Source organism: Heptranchias perlo, chromosome 12, assembly GCF_035084215.1.
Source record: "Heptranchias perlo isolate sHepPer1 chromosome 12, sHepPer1.hap1, whole genome shotgun sequence".
Lineage (NCBI taxonomy): Eukaryota > Metazoa > Chordata > Chondrichthyes > Hexanchiformes > Hexanchidae > Heptranchias > Heptranchias perlo.
In genome coordinates, this window is record NC_090336.1 from 11,884,805 (window position 1) to 11,905,354 (window position 20,550).

At 45.3% G+C, this 20,550-nt stretch overlaps 1 protein-coding gene across 2 annotated transcripts; it reads left to right on the forward strand.

Annotated features, from left to right (window-relative positions):
• The first annotated feature begins 1,008 nt into the window (after window positions 1-1,008).
• On the forward strand, window positions 1,009-20,102 carry znf408 (zinc finger protein 408). 2 transcript variants are annotated; one of them, XM_067993655.1, is made up of 8 exons: window positions 1,011-1,116; window positions 1,655-1,817; window positions 3,495-3,591; window positions 9,151-9,425; window positions 10,396-10,469; window positions 11,926-12,122; window positions 13,917-14,885; window positions 18,772-20,102. In XM_067993655.1, exons 3-8 carry the CDS (start codon window positions 3,510-3,512, stop codon window positions 20,040-20,042), a joined length of 2,868 nt encoding a protein of 955 aa, XP_067849756.1. In that variant the 5' UTR covers window positions 1,011-1,116; window positions 1,655-1,817; window positions 3,495-3,509; the 3' UTR covers window positions 20,043-20,102. The 2 variants fall into 2 exon arrangements, with proteins under 2 accessions (XP_067849755.1, XP_067849756.1); XM_067993654.1 differs by lacking the exon at window positions 1,655-1,817 and having other exon boundaries at window positions 1,009-1,116.
• Window positions 20,103-20,550: the final 448 nt, after the last annotated feature.

A 20,550-nucleotide genomic window follows, 5' to 3' on the forward strand; every position in this document is an offset into this window, starting at 1 on the left:
TTTTCAAAGCCAGAAATGATATCTTTAACTGACATTAGCAGCAGATCTGTCAGCATCCTTTCCAGTGCTTGATCTGAGGCCTGGAGCAATCAGTTATGTACAAATTCAGTATTGACTGGGTATGCAAATACTCCTCCTTGCAATAATGCATTTTTTCCCCTAAAAGTTATCAGGATACAACCAAGGGTTATCGAGATGTGAAAATCAAAACTGCTGCACGGCAGCTAACAAATATGCAGGTACTTTACCTGCTGCAATTCAGATTTTTGCAATGTGCTATTTTCTTAATTTTCAAGAGGATAGGGTTAGAAGATATGATCAGTAATGCAGTGACAAGACTGTCATCAGATCACAGATCATTGCTTTCTCTTCTGTTCATTAATCTGTTTCCTTGTCACACAAGTTAAATTTTACTAAATTGAAAGTGGCCCTGCAACAAATTTTAAATATCTGAATGACTGTCCACTAACTTGCAACAATTTTTATTATTGTATGTTTTCTTCAAAACGAGTATACTTTAACGGAATGTTGTCTTTACAAAAGAGTGTTTGACAAACTGCTTTATTTGGACACAGGAGAAGAGCTTGAAAAGCCACACATCACTTTTCAGACACAATTTACAATATCATGCACTGTTTGCAAACAAACGAGGAAATATTTTTCAAACACTTCTGGTTGAGGCCCTTATAAATTAAAACAAAGTTGCTCCTCACTGGAATGAAAGAGAATGGTGAATATTGAATTATGAACACACTACAATAATGTGCTGTGCTTGTGTCTGACAGGTGCCCCTCGTTATGAATGATGCAGTAATTTATTTTTGGTTTAAAACGAAACCAGGACATCGCTGTTAAAATTGGGACATCTTTTTAATGATTTTCCAATCTGTACTAATGCTGCATTCCAGGCTATAACTCGGCCCCTGACACTCTCCTGGTCGTTGTCAGTTCTTGGAGTGGGGTCGGAACGTTTGTTGCGAGTGAATGTTGTGGCGGGGGAAGCCGAGCGCGGTCGGTTTCCAGCTCGCTCAAAGATGGAGACCCGCAGCGGCTTGTGTTGTGTTGTTAGCGCCTGGAAGCCGGAGATGGAGCCTGACCACCTTTGACAGCGACTCAGGTCAGACCGCGCCCGGGGGTGGGGGGAATGGAGAGGGAAATATCCGAGAGTCGGGGAAGACCAGCTGTGATCTAAAAAAAAAATACAGCCCCGGCCGAGCAGAGGCCTCATAACAAGCAGTAAATAAACCCCCAGCCTGCTCCTCTCAAACTGCAGATATTTTAATTCACCGAGGCTTGTGTATTTTTTTTTTTTTAAATCGATACTCCTCGTTAATCGTTTGAAATCTGATTAATGGGGATACCAGTCGAAATGTATACTTTTTACACCGGATGACTTCATTTGGCGTTACTCATGGTTAAAAATTTTAAAAATTGTGTCTCCCTTCTATAACTGTCTGCCTCCCTCTCCCTAATTATTTCTGTCTCCCTCTATCTTTAACTTGCTCTTTCTCAATCCCTATGCTGCCGAGCGCTTGCGTATTTTTGCCTCTTTTCCCCTCTGTATCTCCTGTTTCTTCCTCATTCTCTATCTGCCTCTTGCACACTTTCTCTCTGCATGGCCCGCCACTTACTCCTTTTCCTTTTCCTTGCCACAGAGACCTGGAGGCAAGCCTGAGGGTCCGACCCTCTAGTACGTTCAGCAATCATCTGCGGGCACAAAGCCATAGGTTTCCTCTTAGGCAGCAGCGTTTGCTTGAAACCCACCGTGGAAGTATCTGACCACCACGTAAACGCTTCCGTCTTATTACAGATCAGGAGGTAACTCTCGTCCATCGTACTGGGTACCATCTATGCTCCCAACTCCAACGCGACCTGCTGGTCTCTTTTTTTTGTAAAAAAAAACATTTTGGGACGGTTGGTTTATGGGTTTGTCAGAAGCTGGAAAAGAGCCAATGCCAATCCAATTTCCTGTGCGAGAAATAGTCGTTTTGTTTCCTTTTGGCAGCCTTTTCTCTGTATTGTTAATAAAGCCTAAAAATGTGCTTTTCAGAATAGTAAATATTAAACTATTCAAAAGCATTTGTGATAAAACAAGTACATGACCCAATGAAACTTATGATGACAATTAATGTTTATGTACAATATTATGACTGTGTGGTGTTTGCATAACATAATACAAAATAAATATAAAATAGTTGCTAATAAATCCAATAGGGAATTCAGGTGCAACATCTTTACCCAAAGAGTGGTAAGAATGTGGAACATGCTACCACAAGGAGTAATGGAGGCAAATAACATAGATTCATTTATGGGGAAGCTGGATAAGCACATGAGGGAGAAAGGAATAGAAGGATATCCTGATAATGCTAGAAATACACCGCAGGCTTGTGAAAAGAGAAATAGGTTAATGTTTTGGGTGCAGACCCTTCGCCAACTGGAAACAGGAGGACAGAAGTGCCTTTTGTTATTTTGACCAAACTAGAGGGGAGATGAGAGCCATACCTCAGCTCCAATGTTGACACTGATTTGAGGAGTTGTCAGGGAGGGAGCAGAGGTGAAGTTGAGTTGTGAGCACATAAAAAATTCCTGATGTGGCAGCAATCAAACCAAATACAGTAGCCAAGCAAAAAAATAAAATCTGTGTCATAACAGATTGATGTTGGCCATGAAGTCACCCTTTAGTCAAACCTCATCATAACAAGGTCTGTATCAGAAGCCTCCTGTTATAGAACAGAGGTTTTTATTCCTTGAATCAGGCTTGTTAATAACAGATAAGAGCACTCAAACCTGATTAAAGTGACTCCACCCTCCAAAAAAAACTTAGCATATTATTATGAATGCAATAGAAAAAATTGTACTTGACCCAGTACATTTGACTATTGTGAAATATACTTGTTATATATTGTTTTGGTTGCTCTTGGCTGCCCTTAACAGTTCAAGTGAGTTCAAATTTTACATGTACACAATTATAATTTACTGAAAGCCAACTGACAACACAGTTAGAACTAAGTTTGACAGAACTAGGTTTTTTTTTAGAAAATGAATTAGAGACTTTCCACTTCTTTAACTTTTTTTGGTTCCCTTATGTACAGATCTATTTGTCTGTGTACAATAACATGTATTATATGTATATGCTAACATATATACGTAGTTTGTTTCCTTGAAGTGAGTAGGTTTTCAGTCAACTTTGCTATGTGGGAGGGAGTGGTCTGTGGTATGAATCTGTCCTCTGTCCACCGTGAAATCTTTCAGCCAGGAACCAGGTTCATCCCCCACATAAACGTCCCCATTTAACCCTTGGCCAGAGCTGTGACTTAACCAGGGTCTGGTTTAAATTGAACTCTTTTTGTCAAGTGTAGTTGCCGGTGGCGGAGATTAGGATTGGCTGAATACAGGGTCATGATATCTAGGGCAGGATTACATCAAGGTTGGTTGGGGAGGATGATCTGTTTTATTTTGCCTTTTCTTAATTAACAGGACATTTTCTCTTTCTAGGTGTGTTACTAAAAAATGCCACAAGTAAATGAAGAAAGTGAGGGGCTGGGGGTAACTGAAGAGGGTCTTATTCCACCAGACCACAAGCAGCAGCTGTGTAAGTAGAATCCTGTACGTATATATATGTTAATTAAAAAGGTATCGATTGTAGCATAACTGACTATAGTAATGAGCTCTGATGCCAAATTTGTGCTGAGTTAGTTGATCTCATCTGAGGTCTAAGTTGGAACTGCTGCTGTTTGTCTCTGTGCTCCTAGGCAAGGGGGGAATGGAAAAAAAAGCCAGAGTTTCCACCCCTGACTGTGATCCAGCAACCCCTAATGGAAAGGGCAAATGTGTGGACATCGAATGAGAGGGCTCGGCTGTGATACCCTCCTGTCAAATACCCAGCCAGCACTCGCCGTCCAGGCTGACTCGTGAAGAATAGCTTCTCAGGCGAGGAACTGGCATTCTGCTGGCGTCCACAGAACTAGCACTTTGGAAAGTGATGAACACTGGAAGAGGGGTGAGCAGCAAGTGCTTGTGGCTCCTGCACTGAGCACCTCCCCACTAAGAAACAAGCCACTTTTTCCCATCCCTAGACCATAAGACCAATTGCAGTACCTCAGTGCCACACCTGCAGAGAATGGCCTTAATTAACGCAGCCCAGGGATTAAGGCTCGGCTCTTCCTGATGTGTGTGGTTTAGTGCTAAACCATACAGTGCACTCACCCACAACCCCATCAGGGGTTGCTTTTATTTTAATTGTGCGAATGTAACTATAGGCTGTAGAATCATTACTGTAATACATTATAGAGGGATATGGGCCAAGTGTAGGCAATTGGGACTAGCTTGGTGGTATAAACTGGGCGACATGGACATGTTGGGCCGAAGGGCCTGTTTCCATGTTGTAACTTCTATGATTCTATGTAATGTGTATTTTTTTGTAATCTGTCAGCAGATAGAAATTGGCAGTGCAGTACTTGTCCTGCCATGGTGGAATCCTTCGGGCTCTACATTACAGTTTCTTTTAATTGTGCTTTGAAGTCCTGTATTTTTCTTCGGGCACGAGAGCTGACTCGCTCCCAGTCAGGCCCACACCAGTGCAAAGAGAAATGAAAGCTGCAAGGACTGGAAATCTGAAATGGAAAACAGAAAGTGCTCCTAGTATTTGAAAAGAGAAAATACAGGTTAATATTTTGGATGGAGACTCTTAAGTGACAGCTGTGGCTCAGTGCTCCTGAGTCAGAAGGTCGAGGGTTCAAGCCACATTCCAGAGACTTGAGCATGAAAAACCTACTTGCCTCACCAGTCTACCTGTCGCAGATGCATCTGTCCATGACAGTATTGGTTGGAGTGATCACCGCACAGTCCTTTTGGAGACAAAGTCCCGTCTTCACCACTGAGGACACCGTCCGTCACCTAGTGTGGCACTACCACTGATTCAGAACAGATCTAGCAGCTCAAAACTGGGCATCCATGAGGCGCTGTGGGCCATCAGCAGCAGCAGAATTGTATTCCACCACAATCTGTAACCTCATGGCCTGGCATATCCCTCACTCTACCATTACCAACAAGCCAGGGGATCAACCCTGGTTCAGTGAGGAGTGTAGAAGAGCATGCCAGGAGCAGCACCAGGCGTACCTAAAAATGAGGTGCCAACCTGGTGAAGCTACAACTCAGGACTACATGCTTGCTAAACAAACGTGGACAAAAGAGTTGAATTCCAGAGGTGAGGCGAGAGAGCCTGCCCTTGACATCAAGGCAGCATTTGACTGATTGTGGCATCAAGGAAGCATTTGACTGATTGTGGCATCAAGGAGCCCCAGTAAAATTGAAGTCAGTGGGAATCAGGGGGAAAGCTCTCCACTGGCTGCAGTCATACCTAGCACAAAGGAAGATGGTAGTGGTTGTTGGAGGCCAATCATCTCAGCCCCAGGACATTGTCGCAGGAATTCCTCAGGGCAATGTCCTAGGCCCAACTATCTTCAGCTGCTTCATCAGTGACCTACCCTCCATCATAAGGTCAGAAGTGGGGATGTTTGCTGATGATTGCATGATGTACAGTTCCACTCGCAACCCCTCAGATAATGAGGCAGTCCGTGCCCGCATGCAGCAAGACCTGGACACCATCCAGGCTTGGGCTGATAAGTGGCAAGTAACATTCACGCCAGACAAGTGCCAGGCAATGACCATCTCCAACATAAGAGAGTCTAACCACTTCCCCTTGACATTCAACGGCATTACCATCACCGAATCCCCCACCATCAACATCCTGGGGGTCACCATTAACCAGAAACTTAACTGGACCAGCTACATAAATACCATGGCTACAAGAGCAGGTCAGAGGCTGGGTATTCTGCGGCGAGTGACTCACCTCCTGACTCCCCAAAGCCTTTCCACCATCTACAAGGCATAAGTAAGGAGTGTGATGGAATACTCTCCAGTTGCCTAGATGAGTGCAGCTCCAACAACATTCAAGAAGCTCGACACCATCCAGGACACAGCAGCCCACTTGATTGGCACCCCATCCACCACCCTAAACATTCACTCCCTCCATCACCAGCACAACGTGGCTGCAGTGTGTACCATCCACAGGATGCACTGCAGCAACTCGCCAAGGCTTCTTCGACAGCACCTCCCAAACTTGCGACCTCTATCATCTAGAGGACCAAGGGCAGCAGGCACATGGGCACACCACCGCCCGCATGTTCCCCTCCAAATCACACACCATCCCGACTTGGAAATATATCGCTGTTCCTTCATCGTCGCTGGGCCTAAATCATGGAACTCCATACCTAACAGCACTGTGGGAGAACCTTCACCACACGTTCATGGGATGTGGGCATTGCTGGCAAGGCCAGCATTTATTACCCATCCCTAATTGCCCTTGAGAAGGTGGTGGTGAGCCGCCGCTTTGAACCGTTGCAGTCCGTGTGGTGAAGGTTCTCCCACTGTGCTGTTAGGTAGGGAGTTCCAGGATTTTGACCCAGCGACAATGAAGGAATGGCGATATATTTCCAAGTCTGGATGGTGTGTGACTTGGATGGGAACATGCAGGTGGTGTTGTTCCCACGTGCCTGCTGCCCTTGTCTTTCTAGGTGGTAGAGGTCGTGGGTTTGGGAGGTGCTGTTGAAGAAGCCTTGGCGAGTTGCTGCAGTGCATCCTGTGGATGGTACACACTGCAGCCACAGTGCGCCGGTGGTGAAGGGAGTGAATGTTTAGGGTGTTGGATGGGGTGCCAATCAAGTGGGCTGCTTTGTCCTGGATGGTGTCGAGCTTCTTGAGTGTTGTTGGAGCTGTACTCATCCAGGCAAAAATATTCCATCACAATCCTGCCTTGTAGATGGTGGAAAGGCTTTGAGGAGTCAGGAGGTGAGTCACTCGCCACAGAATACCCAGCCTCTGACCTGCTCTTGTAACCACAGTATTTATGTGGCTGGTCCAGTTAAGTTTCTGGTCAATGGTGACCCCCAGGATATTGATGGTGGGGGATTTGGCAATGGTAATGCCGTTGAATGTCAAGGGGAGGTGGTTAGACTCTCTCTTGTTGGAGATGGTCATTGCCTGGCACTTGTCTGGCTTGCAACTTAACAACCCAAGCCTGGATGTTGTCCAGATCTTGCTGCATGTGGGCACGGACTGCTTCAACATCTGAGGGGTTTTGAATGGAACTGAACACTGCAATCATCAGCGAACATCCCCATTTCTGACCACATGATGGAGGGAAGGTCATTGATGAAGCAGCTGAAGATGGTTGGGCCTCGGACACTGTCCTGAGGAACTCCTGCAGCAATGTCCTGGGGCTGAGATGATTGGCCTCCGACAACCACTACCATCTTCCTTTGTGCTAGGTATGACTCCAGCCACTGGAGAGTTTACCCCCTGATTCCCATTGACTTCAATTTTACGAGGGCTCCTTGGTGCCACACTCGGTCAAATACTGCCTTGATGTCAAGGGCAGTCACTCTCACCTCACCTCTGGAATTCAGCTCTTTTGTCCATGTTTGGACCAAGGCTGTAATGAGGTCTGGAGCTGAGTGGTCCTGGCGGAACCCAAACTGAGCATCGGTGAGCAGGTTATTGGTGAGTAAGTGCCGCTTGATAGCACTGTCGACGACACCTTCCATCACTTTGCTGATGATTGAGAGATGATTAACAGCAAGTACAGAGCCACGGAAAAGGGATGGGGGAGGAGGAACGAACAAAGGGAGAGGTCTGTGATGTGGAGGGCAGGAGCGATTAAATGACAAAAGTGATGATGGGACAAGTAAAGAAACAAAAGATAGTTCCAGACGAGGTATAAATATTTACAGGAGAATAGCAGAGAGGGAGGGAATAAGATTTGCAAATCAGATTTGCACCTCCTCTGGACCCATCTTTTTTTCTGTACTTGTTCCCTTCCAACTGTTCTTCTCTAACATCTTCCAGTTCTGATGAAAGGTCATCGACCTGAATCATTAGAACTGTTTTTCTCTCCACAGATGCTGCCTAGCCTGCTGAGCGTTTCCAGCATTTTCTTCCTCATTACATTCTTCTTGTACTTTGGCTCTCCAATCCTGTGTCACATTCGCCATTTATTGTTTTTTCTTCCCCTTGCCCCGCCCCCCCCCAAAACTGTCAATCAAAATGCCAACTCACTGGTGGAACAGGAGCTGTTGACTGCAGTTTAGTTCTGCTACCATTTAATACCACAGGCCTTAACTTCACGTTTCAGTGAACAGAGACTTGTGTAAGAATTGAAATTAAATCTTCGAGGCCATTAAGTTGATAAATGCTTCCTCTTTCCCTCTCACAATATAATGTCTTGATCCGTTTCTTTATTGGGAAGTGATTTATTCAAACATATTTACTTTAAAAAATGTTTTAAACTTCTTTTTAATTTTTAAGACCGATCTGCAGAGATGTGCTAAATCACGCACGAATATAGAGCGAACAAACGTATAGTACAGCGTGCGTCAGTATCAATGCAATTTGCTTGGGGGCTGGTAGAAACAGGAAAATACATAACAAAATATGAACCTGCCAAAAAAAGGAAAGAAAACAGTTACAGTATGTTAAATTTCTGACTCTGTCAGTCATTTAAAGAATAGGGAGAAAAAGAAGCCCAAATTATCATCATTCTGACAAAAGATGATGACGCGTGGACATGCAGCCTCCTAGTGATATCCATTACACATGTTAAATAGGGATGTGTGGTTGGGGGGGGGGGGGGGGGGGGGGTGGTGGGGGATGGCGCAGAAGTAAGAAGAAGCAGGAACATGATCCAGCACCAACACGCAGCCTGACCAATGCTACCAGATAGTGAACAGTTGGAGCAACATAGAAGGTAACAGTCGAGAACTGGGCTAAAACGAGAAATTGTTTTTGTGCATTTTCTCCCTTTTTGCAGCGTCATACACATAGGATCCTGCCTGAGTGAGTGGGCAACTTTAAACACAGCCTTTATCATTGCTGATCTTACTAGGCAGAAAGGGTTGTTCTGTGACTCGGTGTGGAGCCTCTTAAGAATCAGCCGCGATTGATAACTTATCACCAGGAAGGAATCCCAAGTGAGAGTGCTCGGGGTGGGGGGTCTCCCGACCCGTGGCTTTATGCACCAATGCATTGTTTCATCTGGCTGTTCTTAAACCTTAAATGTCATGTAAATTTTCCTGTTTCATTTTTTTTCCTTTAGTCTGTGAGGACTGTCAGGAGTTCTTTGAAGAGAGATGTCCAGTGCATGGCCTGCCACCTTTTATAAAAGACACTCCAGTGGAGCTTGGGTTGCCATGCCGAGCCTTCTACACACTTCCCCCTGGTCTGGCAGCAGGACCCTCCCAGACTCAGGAGAACCAGCTGGGCATCTGGTGTGTTTCTAAGGCACTTCCTAGAGGAATATTCTTTGGACCTCTAGAAGGAAAACTGGAATACGATGGTGTAACTGGAATAGCATCTTTGATTCCAAAGGAGGTACGGAGTATGTTAGTAAACTCTCGTATTCTAGAAGTCCTCTAATCTCTGGAGTCTGCATGATTTATGTGGAAAATAGGTGGTAACATTCAACAATCTGAATTGGGAATTGAAAGGACATCTGATAGGTGAGCTCGCTGAATCTTTAAATCACTGTTGGAATCTTTCATTCCCCGCTATAGAAAGTTTCACCTTCTCCCTGGTCCTTTCTTGGTTTTTCTGGATGCATTTCACATTTTTTAAACAACTGACCCAGACTAAAACAAGAGTGAAGAAACACTGTAGTCATCAGTGTTCTCTGATCCTTGGTGTTTGATACACACACACACACACACACACACAGCTGTTTTTACACTTGTGACGTGTTGTAGTAGGCTCATCAAGAGATGAGCTGCCACACACAAATTCATTCCCCTCACAAAATGCTGCACCACTGGGACAAGGGGAGAAAATCAGGAGATGGAGGAAAAGATGATCCTTGGCAGTGTTGAAGTATCTCTCACTCATGGGTCTGTTGCAGCCCAAATATTCCTTTAAGTGAATTGGATGCCTCCATCCAAGCTGGGGTATGTTGCCTTGGTTGATGTAAGGAGGTTCTTGATGGTGAATTTCAAATAACAAATAGGTATAGTGGCTGATTTCTAGCATGCATTTGGGGGAGGAAATAATAGTTTTAATTGTGATCTTTATTACATGGTCACTATTTTTCTGACTTATCAAACCTGTGTTGTATAAACAACGTTAATGTCCTCACTGATGTGAGGTGCACATAGTTACAGTACAATGTAAATGGCAATCCAGCCAGATCATTGTGACACCATCCTACTGTCAGCCCTTGTGTGAATAAGTGCACTAAACAGCAATGGTGGGCTGACTGCAGAAACGCTATGAATCTGGGTGCCTTTCCTTCATTTGAAAAGAAAGATGGCTCTATCCCATCCACTATGACTGATTGTCTTTGTTACTACAGCTTAGAGAAAATGGTGAAAAAGCAGGATCGCCAGAAGCACAGAGGGTCAGCCAATCGGTCTCAAACTGGATGAGGTAACGCCATTTTTATGTATAAATGTAACGGCACCCAAAGAGATTCCCTGATGATGTGCTTATTAAATTTTGATTTGTTCTAAACTCTAATTCAGTTTTGCTGACCCATCTGTTCTGCCACAGCTCCCTTCAGTTTGGAATACAGAGACCCTGTAATGGTCCAAGAGGGTCAACACGTGACTTTCTGGTGAAGTCTTATGCTAGCATAGTGAGTCGCTGCCCTGAACCTCTGAAAATATTCAATAAAGTAATTGTCTCCAGTATTAGGGTGCTCTCCTAAACATGGAGGAGTTCAAATATGTATATACTTCGAATGTTATTTTTGTTTGATGAAACCAGCTACGTGTTCTGGTCACCAATATAATTTGGTATTCAAAGTTTTAAAATCTTTAGAGGAATTAAGGCAGTGACTAGCTGCAACACAACAAAGTCATCTGGCCCTTTAAGATAGTATCGCTGTGATTTCATCAGTGACTGATTACTGTGCCTGCATTGCTCTCTCAGCATCATTAAACAGTCTCTAAAGACATCTGGCTGCTGACTCCTCTATAGTTGTTACTGGTGCCAGGAGAGGCTCAATCAAGCAGAACAAGTTGGGTCTACCCATTTATTTTTCCTATCCTAATTTTCCTTCCCTTTGCAAATGTGAGAACAACTCAGTGCTGTGCCACTGCTTCATCTAGCTGCTTGCTGAGAAGTAATAGATTTTAAACACTTTATTTTGAGGTACTTCCACCCCCCCCTCACAGATTTTACCCCAAAAAGGACTCATCCATGTGTGGAGTGCAAGGATCCTCCATTTCAGTAAAGACCTACGGAGTTAAGCAGTTGGAAATGATCTGGAGGAAATCTTGAAAAGGTCAAATTGGCCTTTCCTCACTCCTGCCGCTTTCTGTCCTTTTCGTGACCATAGTGGATCACCTGTAAATTGGTAATGTATCTCACAAGATCATTCCAGTATTTTAATATTTCTTTAACCAATCAACTTCAGAAAGGGTCTCCAGTACCATCTCCTGAATGACTTGTTTACATGCAGAAATTTCTCCTAATTTGCTCTCTCAAAAAATGTAAATATTGCACCCAAGACGGATCTCAATTCCACAATGTTATATAAGTGGTTCAGATGTATTGAAGGATACTGGAGAATGACCACAGGCTGTAATCTAATTGGGAGGTTCAGGTGGCATCATAAATCATGAAAGCGAAACTCTACTGAATAGCAGCTGACTTATGGACTTCATTCCTGTGTGCAATACAGATGCATACACACACGCTAATACATTTCTGGGAAAATTCTATTTTGCTTATTTGCTGATATTTTGGTTTAAAATTCCTCTCTCTGTCCTCCTTCCTTCTCCCCACTTTGAGTTGGCCATGTGGACAGCTGTTACAAAAGGTATCTGCAGAGGCCCAGCCTCAGCTACAATTGGGTTATAAATTTGAGTTGTTTTTACAGATATGCAAACAAGGCAGAAACAAAAGAGAAGAGCAATGCAGTCATTTTCCAGTTTTATGGAAAGATCTACTACAGGGTCTGTAAAACTATCGAACTGGGCCAAGAACTTCTTTTATGGCCAGAGGAGAATCATGTTCAAGTAATACAGGAAATAAACAATGCACAAGAGCACACACAGACCGTCGAAGCTTGCACAGGTAAATGTGGTAGGCTGCTTCCATATCTTCATGTAGATAGCATGCAGTCAGTGTTTCCATAATTCCAGGTGGATGGTGTACAAGTTCTGCTTCTAAAGCTCCATGTAGATAGAGTGTAGTCTTAGTATCCGTGGCTTCAAGTAGATGGAGCACAATATCGGCATTATAGCTTCACTCAGAAATGGTGCAGCCTCACTGTCTGTAGCTCCAAATAGATAGAGTGCAATTTTGGCATCCATAGCTCGATGTGGATATGGTGCAGTCTCAGCATCCATAGCTCCACATGAATGCGGTGCAGTCTCGGCATCCGTATCTCCACGAATATGCCGTGCAGTCTCGGCATGCATAGCTCCACGTAGATACGGTGCAGTCTCAGCATCCAGAGTCCACGTATATACGGTACAGTCTCGGCACCCATAGCTCCACGAAGATACGGTGCAATCTCGGCAATTATATCTCCACGTATATACAGTGCAGTCTCAGCATCCATATCTCCACGTATGTACAGTGCAGTCTTGACATCCATAGCTCCACGTAGATACGGTACAGGATCGTCGAAAGCTGCATCTAGTTGTGCTATGGATGCTGATGCTGCTTGCTGGGAGTGGTAGTGCAGAGACTGTAGACCCTATGACTGCACCCCATCTGTGCTGAGGTATGGACACAGTCTCTGGTTTATTCACTCCTGGTAGATAGGGCACAGTCTCTGTTTCCACCACTTCTGGTAGTTAGGTTGCAGTCTCTAGGTCCACCACTCTCAGTATATAGGCACAGTCTCTGTCTCTACCACTCCCAGTAAATAGGGAGCGGCAACTGGCTCCTCCATTCTTGATAGATAGGACACTGTTTCTGGTTAAACCACTCCCAGTAGATAAGGCACAGTCTCTGGTTCTACCATTCTTAAAAGGTTAAATTATGAGGCCAGGTTGCATAAACTTGGTTTGTATTCCACTGAGTTTAGAAGTTTGACGGGTGATCTAATTGAGGTGTTTAATGGGATTCGATAGGGTCAATACAGAAAAACTATTTCCTCTGGTGGGGGAATCCAGTAAAAAGGGGGCATCATCTTAAAATTCAAGCTAGGCCATTCAGGAGTGATGTCACACAAAGGGTTGAAGAAATCTGGAGCGCTCTTCCCCAAAAGGCTGTGGATGCTGGGACAATTGGAGCTTTCAAGACTGAGATTGGTAGATTTTTGTTAGGTAAGGGTATCAAGGGATATGGAACAATTCTCACTGAATGAACGGATAGGCTCGGGGGGCTGAATGGCCTACTCCTGTCCTTGCATTCCAGTTCCGGAAGGTAGGGCACAGTCTGTGGTACCACAGCTCCCAGTAGATGGGGTGTGGACTCTGCCCCCGGTAGATAACATGTAATATCTACTTTTAGAATTCGAATCTCTACTGTGTGAATGGAGATGATGGGCTGTGGCCAGTTGATATTCAGAATTGCCTCAGGAGTTTGAACACAAAATGTCTGCTCCCGGGGTGCATCTAAGCAGCAGTTAACAAAAGACTGTCGTTAAGAACAAGTTGACAATGGGCAGCTGATACCTGTACACTTACTGATGTCTGCTACTCTTTCCGTAACATTGAGCATTATGTACCAATACTGTAGAGTACACTTCCCCTTTAAGTACTATGCTTGCATCGTGATTCCAGACCAGTCAAGTTGGTTTGGAGGTGGTTTGGTGCTCTGTCATTTTATGTTTAAGTTGGATATATGATCACCTGTAATTACGTAGAGACAGAGAGGTTTTTATATTGAATGCCCATTCTGACCTCTTGTTAACAGATGTGCTAGATGAAGAGCCCGTGGATAGTGCACCAGCGCATGCTGATGGTGAGCCAGACAAGTCTCCTCAGTCCGTGCCGCTATGCACCAAGCCAACTGTAGCTGAAAAAGAGCCAGAGAGTTATGACACGGTGAAAGCAGATCAGCCTGTTAAAAGGTCGCAGCGGCTTCAGATCAAACGTGAAACTCAGCACAAGTTGTCAGAGAAGAGAGTGAACCAGGTTGCCTTGAGACGTGAACCAAAGTTAAGCAGGGCTAATAACACTGAGCAAGTGCTGCTTTCAGCCCCTTTCTCCAGACAGGGTGATACCGAGAAACAGCATGAACCTGGGATTGACAAATGGGCGCAAGATGCTAGTGACATTGAGGCCAAAAGGTTGAAGAAAAACAATCAGTCTGGACTTGGTGAGAGGACCTTGCGATCATCAATATGCAGCAAGCGTCTTGGAACGTCTGCAACCGAGAGGACTCGAATGATACACACTGGGCTCAGTTCACAAAAACTGAACCTGCAGGTGCGAAAGGAGGAGGCCCTAAAACAGGTTAGGAGGAAGAAAATAACTTTGAGAGACAACCAGGAGAAGCCTAAAGAAGAGAAAGAGAAATACTGCGTTCAAAACGATGAGGCCAAGTTTCCCGAGGATCACAGAGCAAAAGAGAAATCAAGTGGCGATTTGGCCACACAGCGCAAAAAGGGGGAGGGGCTGAAAATTCCTGCAGAAAACGGAGAGCACGTTCGAGCTAAGGAGAAACCCACACCCAAAAGCAAATCAGGGGGAAGTGGGAAGTTCTGCCGGCGTGACAGTTCCCAGATCGACCCCAGCGAGAGGAGGTACAGGTGTAATGACTGTGGGAAAGGTTTCATTCAGATGTGCCACCTGAAGAAGCATCAGTTCACTCACACTGGGCACAAACCGTACCTATGCAATGAGTGTGGGAAGAGCTACAGCTCAGAGGAGAGTTTTAAAGGTAAATGGAGAGGGCCTACCCAAAATTGGCATGGTCATTTTCATACCAGGGAGGGATTTGATGCTTTGTGGACTTATATTTTTTATATATATTCTGTGTCTGATCTTTCATTATATACATTACATTAGACCAGTGGACCTTAGGGAGGAAAATCAGGAGAGCTCTTCTACATTTGTGTAACAGAGACCATTATCCACCGATGTTGACTTAAGCCATTTTTAAAATACTTGCCCATCCCATTGACAGTGCCTCCTGTTCTTCCTGCAGCATTTGGGAGAGCCTGGTGATCTGGCATGCAGACCTCTCCAAGAGCATTAGTGCTTCATAAGCAGCCTTCCTTTTGGATTTGCAAAAGAGGACCTAGCCGTCCTCCTGCTTCATTGGCATTCCACATCTAGCAGACTCCCAGTGAAGCTAGAAGATGGAGTATCGGCTGATACAGTCTTGTGTACTTTGGTGCAGAGTACCTGCTCTTCATTACCACATCTACAACAACAACTTGCATTTATATAGCACCTTTAACGCTGTAAAACATCCCAAGGAGCGTTATCAAACAAAATTTGACACCGAGCCACATAAGGAGATAATACAGCAGGTGACCAAAAGCTTGGTCAAAGCGGTAGTTTTTAAGGATCCTCTTAAAGGAAGAGAGAGAGGCGGTGAGGATTAGGGAGGGAATTCCAGAGCTTAGGGCCTAGGTAGATGAAGGCAAGGCCATCAATGGTGGAGTGATTAAAATCGGGAATACGCAAGAGGCCAGAATTGGAGGAGCGCAGAGATCAGAGGGTTATAGGGCTGGAGGAGGTTACAGAGATAGGGAGGGGCGAGGCCATGTCGATATCCGAAAACAAGGAGGAGAATTTTAAAATCGAGGCGTTGCCGGACCGGGAGTCTATGTAGGTCAGCGAGCACAAGAGTGATGGGTGAACGGGACTTGGTGTGAGTTAGGATACGGGCAGCAGAGTTTTGGATGATCTCAAATTTACAGAGGGTGCAAGAAGGGAGGCCGGCCGGCCAATAGAGCATTGGAATAGTCGAGTCTAGAGATAACAAAGGCATGGATGAGGGTTTCAGCAGCAGATGAGCTGAGGCAGGGATGGAGACGGTCGATGTTACCGAGGTGGAGGTAGGCGGACTTGGTGATTGAGCGGATGTGGGGTTGGAAGCTCATCTCAGGGTCAAATAGGACGCCAGGGTTGCGAACGGTGTGGTTCAGCCTCAGATAGTGGCCAGGGGAGGGATGGGCTATCTGATTTAAATGTGAGAAAGAGAGATAGAACTTGAATTTATATAGCGCCTTTCACAACCTCAGGACGTCCCAAACCGCTTTACAATTTTTGTAGTGTTATCACTGTTGTAATGTAGGAAAAGTGGCAGCCATTTTGCGCACAGCAAGGTCCCACAAACAGCAATGAGATATTTGCTTTAGCAATGTTGGTAGAGGGATGAATTTTGGCCAGGATACCGTGGAGAACGCCCCTGCTCTTTTTTTTTTGAATATTGTCCTGAGTTTTTTTTTTACAAACACCTGAGAGGGCAGACGGGGCCTCAGTTTAACGTCTCATCCAAAAGACAGCACCTTCCAACATTGCATCACTCCCTCAGTAATGCACTGAAGTGTCAGCCTAGATTTTGTGCTCAAGCCAATGGAGTGGCACTTGAACCCACAACCTTCTGACTCGGAGGCGAGAGTGCTACCACTGAGCCACAGCTGACACCGTGAGAGACTTTTGTAGTTGGCAGTTTTCATAAATCAATCACAAAATGAAAGTCTCTCATTATAATCTCCCTGTTATAGCTATCTTGGTTATAAGTCGTTAAGTCTTTTGGCTGCTGATACTTTCACGTTAAACTGTACGTTACATTATAGGACAATCACTGCATTGTGTGCCATATAATGCATGCAATCCTTATCTCCCAGTGACAGCTTGAGGGAAAAACTTAAATTTTCACGTAATTTTTTTCCCCCCACATATAACATCTAACATTTGATGGTCATCTCAAATTGGGACTTTTCGTAGTTAACTAGGTATCCTAACAATGTGGCCGATTGGTTCAGTGTTAAGTGATGTTTGATCAACTTTCCATTTTTGTATTTGTTTGTTTTCCCTTCCTGAGCTCTCCACCCCTGCCCCCTTCCTGAGCTCTCCATCCCTGCCCCCTTCCTTCTCCAGCTGAGAGGAAAGGTGAGCTGATCTGAGCCGTGGTGTCTGTCAGTGCCGCCATGGGGCCAGGTCAGGACTGGAAAGGTTGGGATTGAACCTTTCACATTTTTTTCCTTTGGGAGTCCAGTGCCCAACCACCAGCTGCCTTTACTTGGCTGGCCTGAAATTGTAAATGCATCTAAGATCGATATTATCTTTATTTATGTATTTTGTCTGGATTTTGAAAAGTGGTGTCAAAGGTATTGGTTTTGGTGACATTTACAAGTTAAGATCTGGGCAGTGGATCCACATACGATACACCAACAACCTGTGCCATGGACTGGGGGAATGCAAGCCTATGCCCATGATTTACCTCACTGTTAGTTCCCCTAACTTTACTGCCCTAGTGGCCCTATTGAAGATTGGCAATGGCAGAAACCAGGAGCAGACCATCTGCAGGCCCTGCCTGAAAGGGAATGGTGAGTTGCATGTTTGTTTTTTTTTGATCAGCTACATGTCAGAAGTCTATCACCATGTTAGTTTCCAAGCCTCTGAGAAATCTACGCAGGTGTTTGCTTGGTGTACGGTGCAAACTCTTTCCCTGTAAGAACATATCCCATTTGGCTAAATCCAGAGAACTTAGGCGCAGGTTGACAAAGCTGAGGCTTAGGGGGTAGGGATGTGCATAGGGACACTGCTGGAGGTTAACCTGTTAAAAACCATGCTGCCTACTAGCACAGATCTCTGGCAAGCTTCCTGCTGTTCGTTCAGCCAGGACCACCCTACTCCTTAAGGTGTTGGCTTGGAAGTTTATCTGGAGCCGTATGGAAAGAATCCTGGCTCCTATTCACAAATCTGTCCCATTAACAATGCCCTGGAGTATGGCTCACCTGCCTGGATCAGGTGTCAGATTATTATGTCTGTCACAGATTTGGTTCTGAACTCCCATCACTAGGCATGTCATTTTGAAGCCACCCTGACCCAAAAGAATTTATTTCCCTTCTCCCACCTCGACAAAGCATAGTCACTGGCTGGTTATTAGGTAACTAAGCATAGGTTTGTACCCTCACTAGGTAGGCAGCAGGTACCAGGAGCTCCTCACAGATGAGGTGGTGAGCAGTGCAGCTCACCGTACAATGTATGAGGGCATTGGCACCATCACTGTGCCAACGGCATGAACACACACCAGGGTCCCAATGAAGAGTGGTTCCACCACTGGAGCTTCAGCAGCATCTGCAGCCAATTCAGATAATCACTGAACCCTGGCCACATGAGCACATGTTCTCATTCCAGTCCTCAAAATGACATCTCCCTGTAGCCGTTATTCTGAGTCTGAGGTTCCTCAGCAGCTGTATGACAGATACCTGCTTTCAGCGTGGTGAAAGGGCAACTTGCTTTTTGCCAGCCACCTCGATGTTCTCGATGTCCAATCCAGTGCCGTGTACTGGGCTTGCTTAACCCAGGTTCTCGGGGGAAACTTTGGCAAAGAGACACGTGGGGTGTTGGAGATGCGTTTCCATGGCCTCCATGCATCTTCCAACATGCTGCAACACTGTGCTGTCCCACAGAAGGTATTTAACGCTAAGATGGTCAGTAGGCATGCTTGTTTTCCTAAGGTAAATGATCCATCATCCACTCGAGTCATGGCCAAGAACTGACTAACTGATGTGCATGGTTTGCTGGGTTATTCTACGCACAGGCTGCCTTGAACAGTCTTCTGACAGTCGTCTTTTCGTTCATAGCCCACCAGATGCTGCACAGAGGCGAGCGGCCATTCAAATGTCAGCAATGCGACAAGGCCTACGCATTGAAACGGGATCTCCGCGAGCATGAGCGGGTGCATTCAGGGGAACGTCCGTTCGTGTGCAACGAGTGTGGAAAGGCATTTGCCAGGCCACCGTCCCTCCGGATTCACAAGAAGATCCACCGCCTCAAGGCCATGAACCTTGGCAACCCGCGGGCCTGCCGTTGCAGCGTGTGCGACAAGGAGCTGGCCAACCCGGGCTCGCTGAAGAACCACATGAGGCTTCACACGGGCGAAAAGCCGTTCAATTGCACGTACTGCGGCAAAGCCTTCAGGCAGATCGGCAACCTCCGGGGCCACCAACGAATCCACACCGGGGAGAAACCGTATAAATGCGAGGACTGCGGTGAGTTCTTCTCCCAATTGCCTGAATTGCGGAGGCACCGGATTTCTCACACTGGGGAGGTCTACCTCTGTACAATATGTGGCAAGACATTGAGGGACCCTCACACTTTCAGAGCTCATGAACGCTTGCACACGGGAGAGAGACCCTTTAAATGCGACCAGTGTGGGAAGGCGTATACCCTTGCCACCAAGCTTCGCAGGCACCAGAGAATCCATTTGACTGAGAAGCCGTTTAAATGTGATATCTGTGGCAAAGGGTACACCATGACCCAAAGCTTAAAGAGACACAGGGCGTCTCACAAGCAAAGCGAGGCACGGAGTTTAGGGGAGGTGGCAGAAGCCATTGCCTCTTTGGAAAAAGAAAGCTCCGAAAGCAAAACCCTTGCATTGACACCAAAGCGAATTAGAAAAGTAGGCTTAAACAGTGTCAGCCAAGAGAGCGGTGATTCTGTCGCAAACGAAAGTGTCGTTTTAAACCTCTACGTACACACCGTCGAAATGGTGGAAATTCCAAGCACAGAACACGAGGAGAGTGCGATGCTAAGCACTAATGGCCGGAGCGCAGGTGAACAGAGCATTACGTTCCAGCGGGTGGAGCACAACGTAGCTGTGGAGACTGAAGGAGTGGTCGGAGACCCCTCACAAGACGTCGTCGCTCAGGCCCTGGTAGGAAGTCAGCGACATCTCAATGAAGATATTATAGAAATAATTATTCCGGACACCGATGATTACACTGAACGGGTTACTACCAGAAACTGTGTTGTTGTAGAGCAGGAGAAATTGGCCAACAGTGTTGTTGTTATTGAGGAGGATATTGGGTTTAATACTGTTGCTGAGATTGTAGAAATATCAACTGGCAGTTGAACTCCGATAACGCTGTCTTTATTAGTGTGTCTGACTTTGTATTAAAATGTGTTTCTTGCATTTGGGAATCTGATACATTACATTTTTAGATCTTGTCTGACAGTAACGGACCCTTCTGCTGTATGGCTGATTTGCCTACCCAGAAATACCCATTTCTAGATGGACATAACAATGTACACCCTGGAAGTTGCATCTTTGCACTCAACTCCACAAATTTCTTTGCAGGTGCAATTATGAAAGTCATAATTGTGTTTTGAAGATGCAGGAAGCAATTTATAATCCATTTCCAAAGTTACGGGTTGCACTTGATAATGAGCATGTACGAGAACACAGATTGGGAGCGTTGCCAGTGTTGGTTGTCGAGCTCACTACAGTGATATTAGGGTTTCCTGGGGTATCCATTATTAAACAGATCCTCAGTATTAGTTATAAGGGCAAAAGCAGTTGGATCAGCCACCTTGTCAATTATTCAAAGGTTTTAATGTTGCAAGCCAATCACAAATAGCTA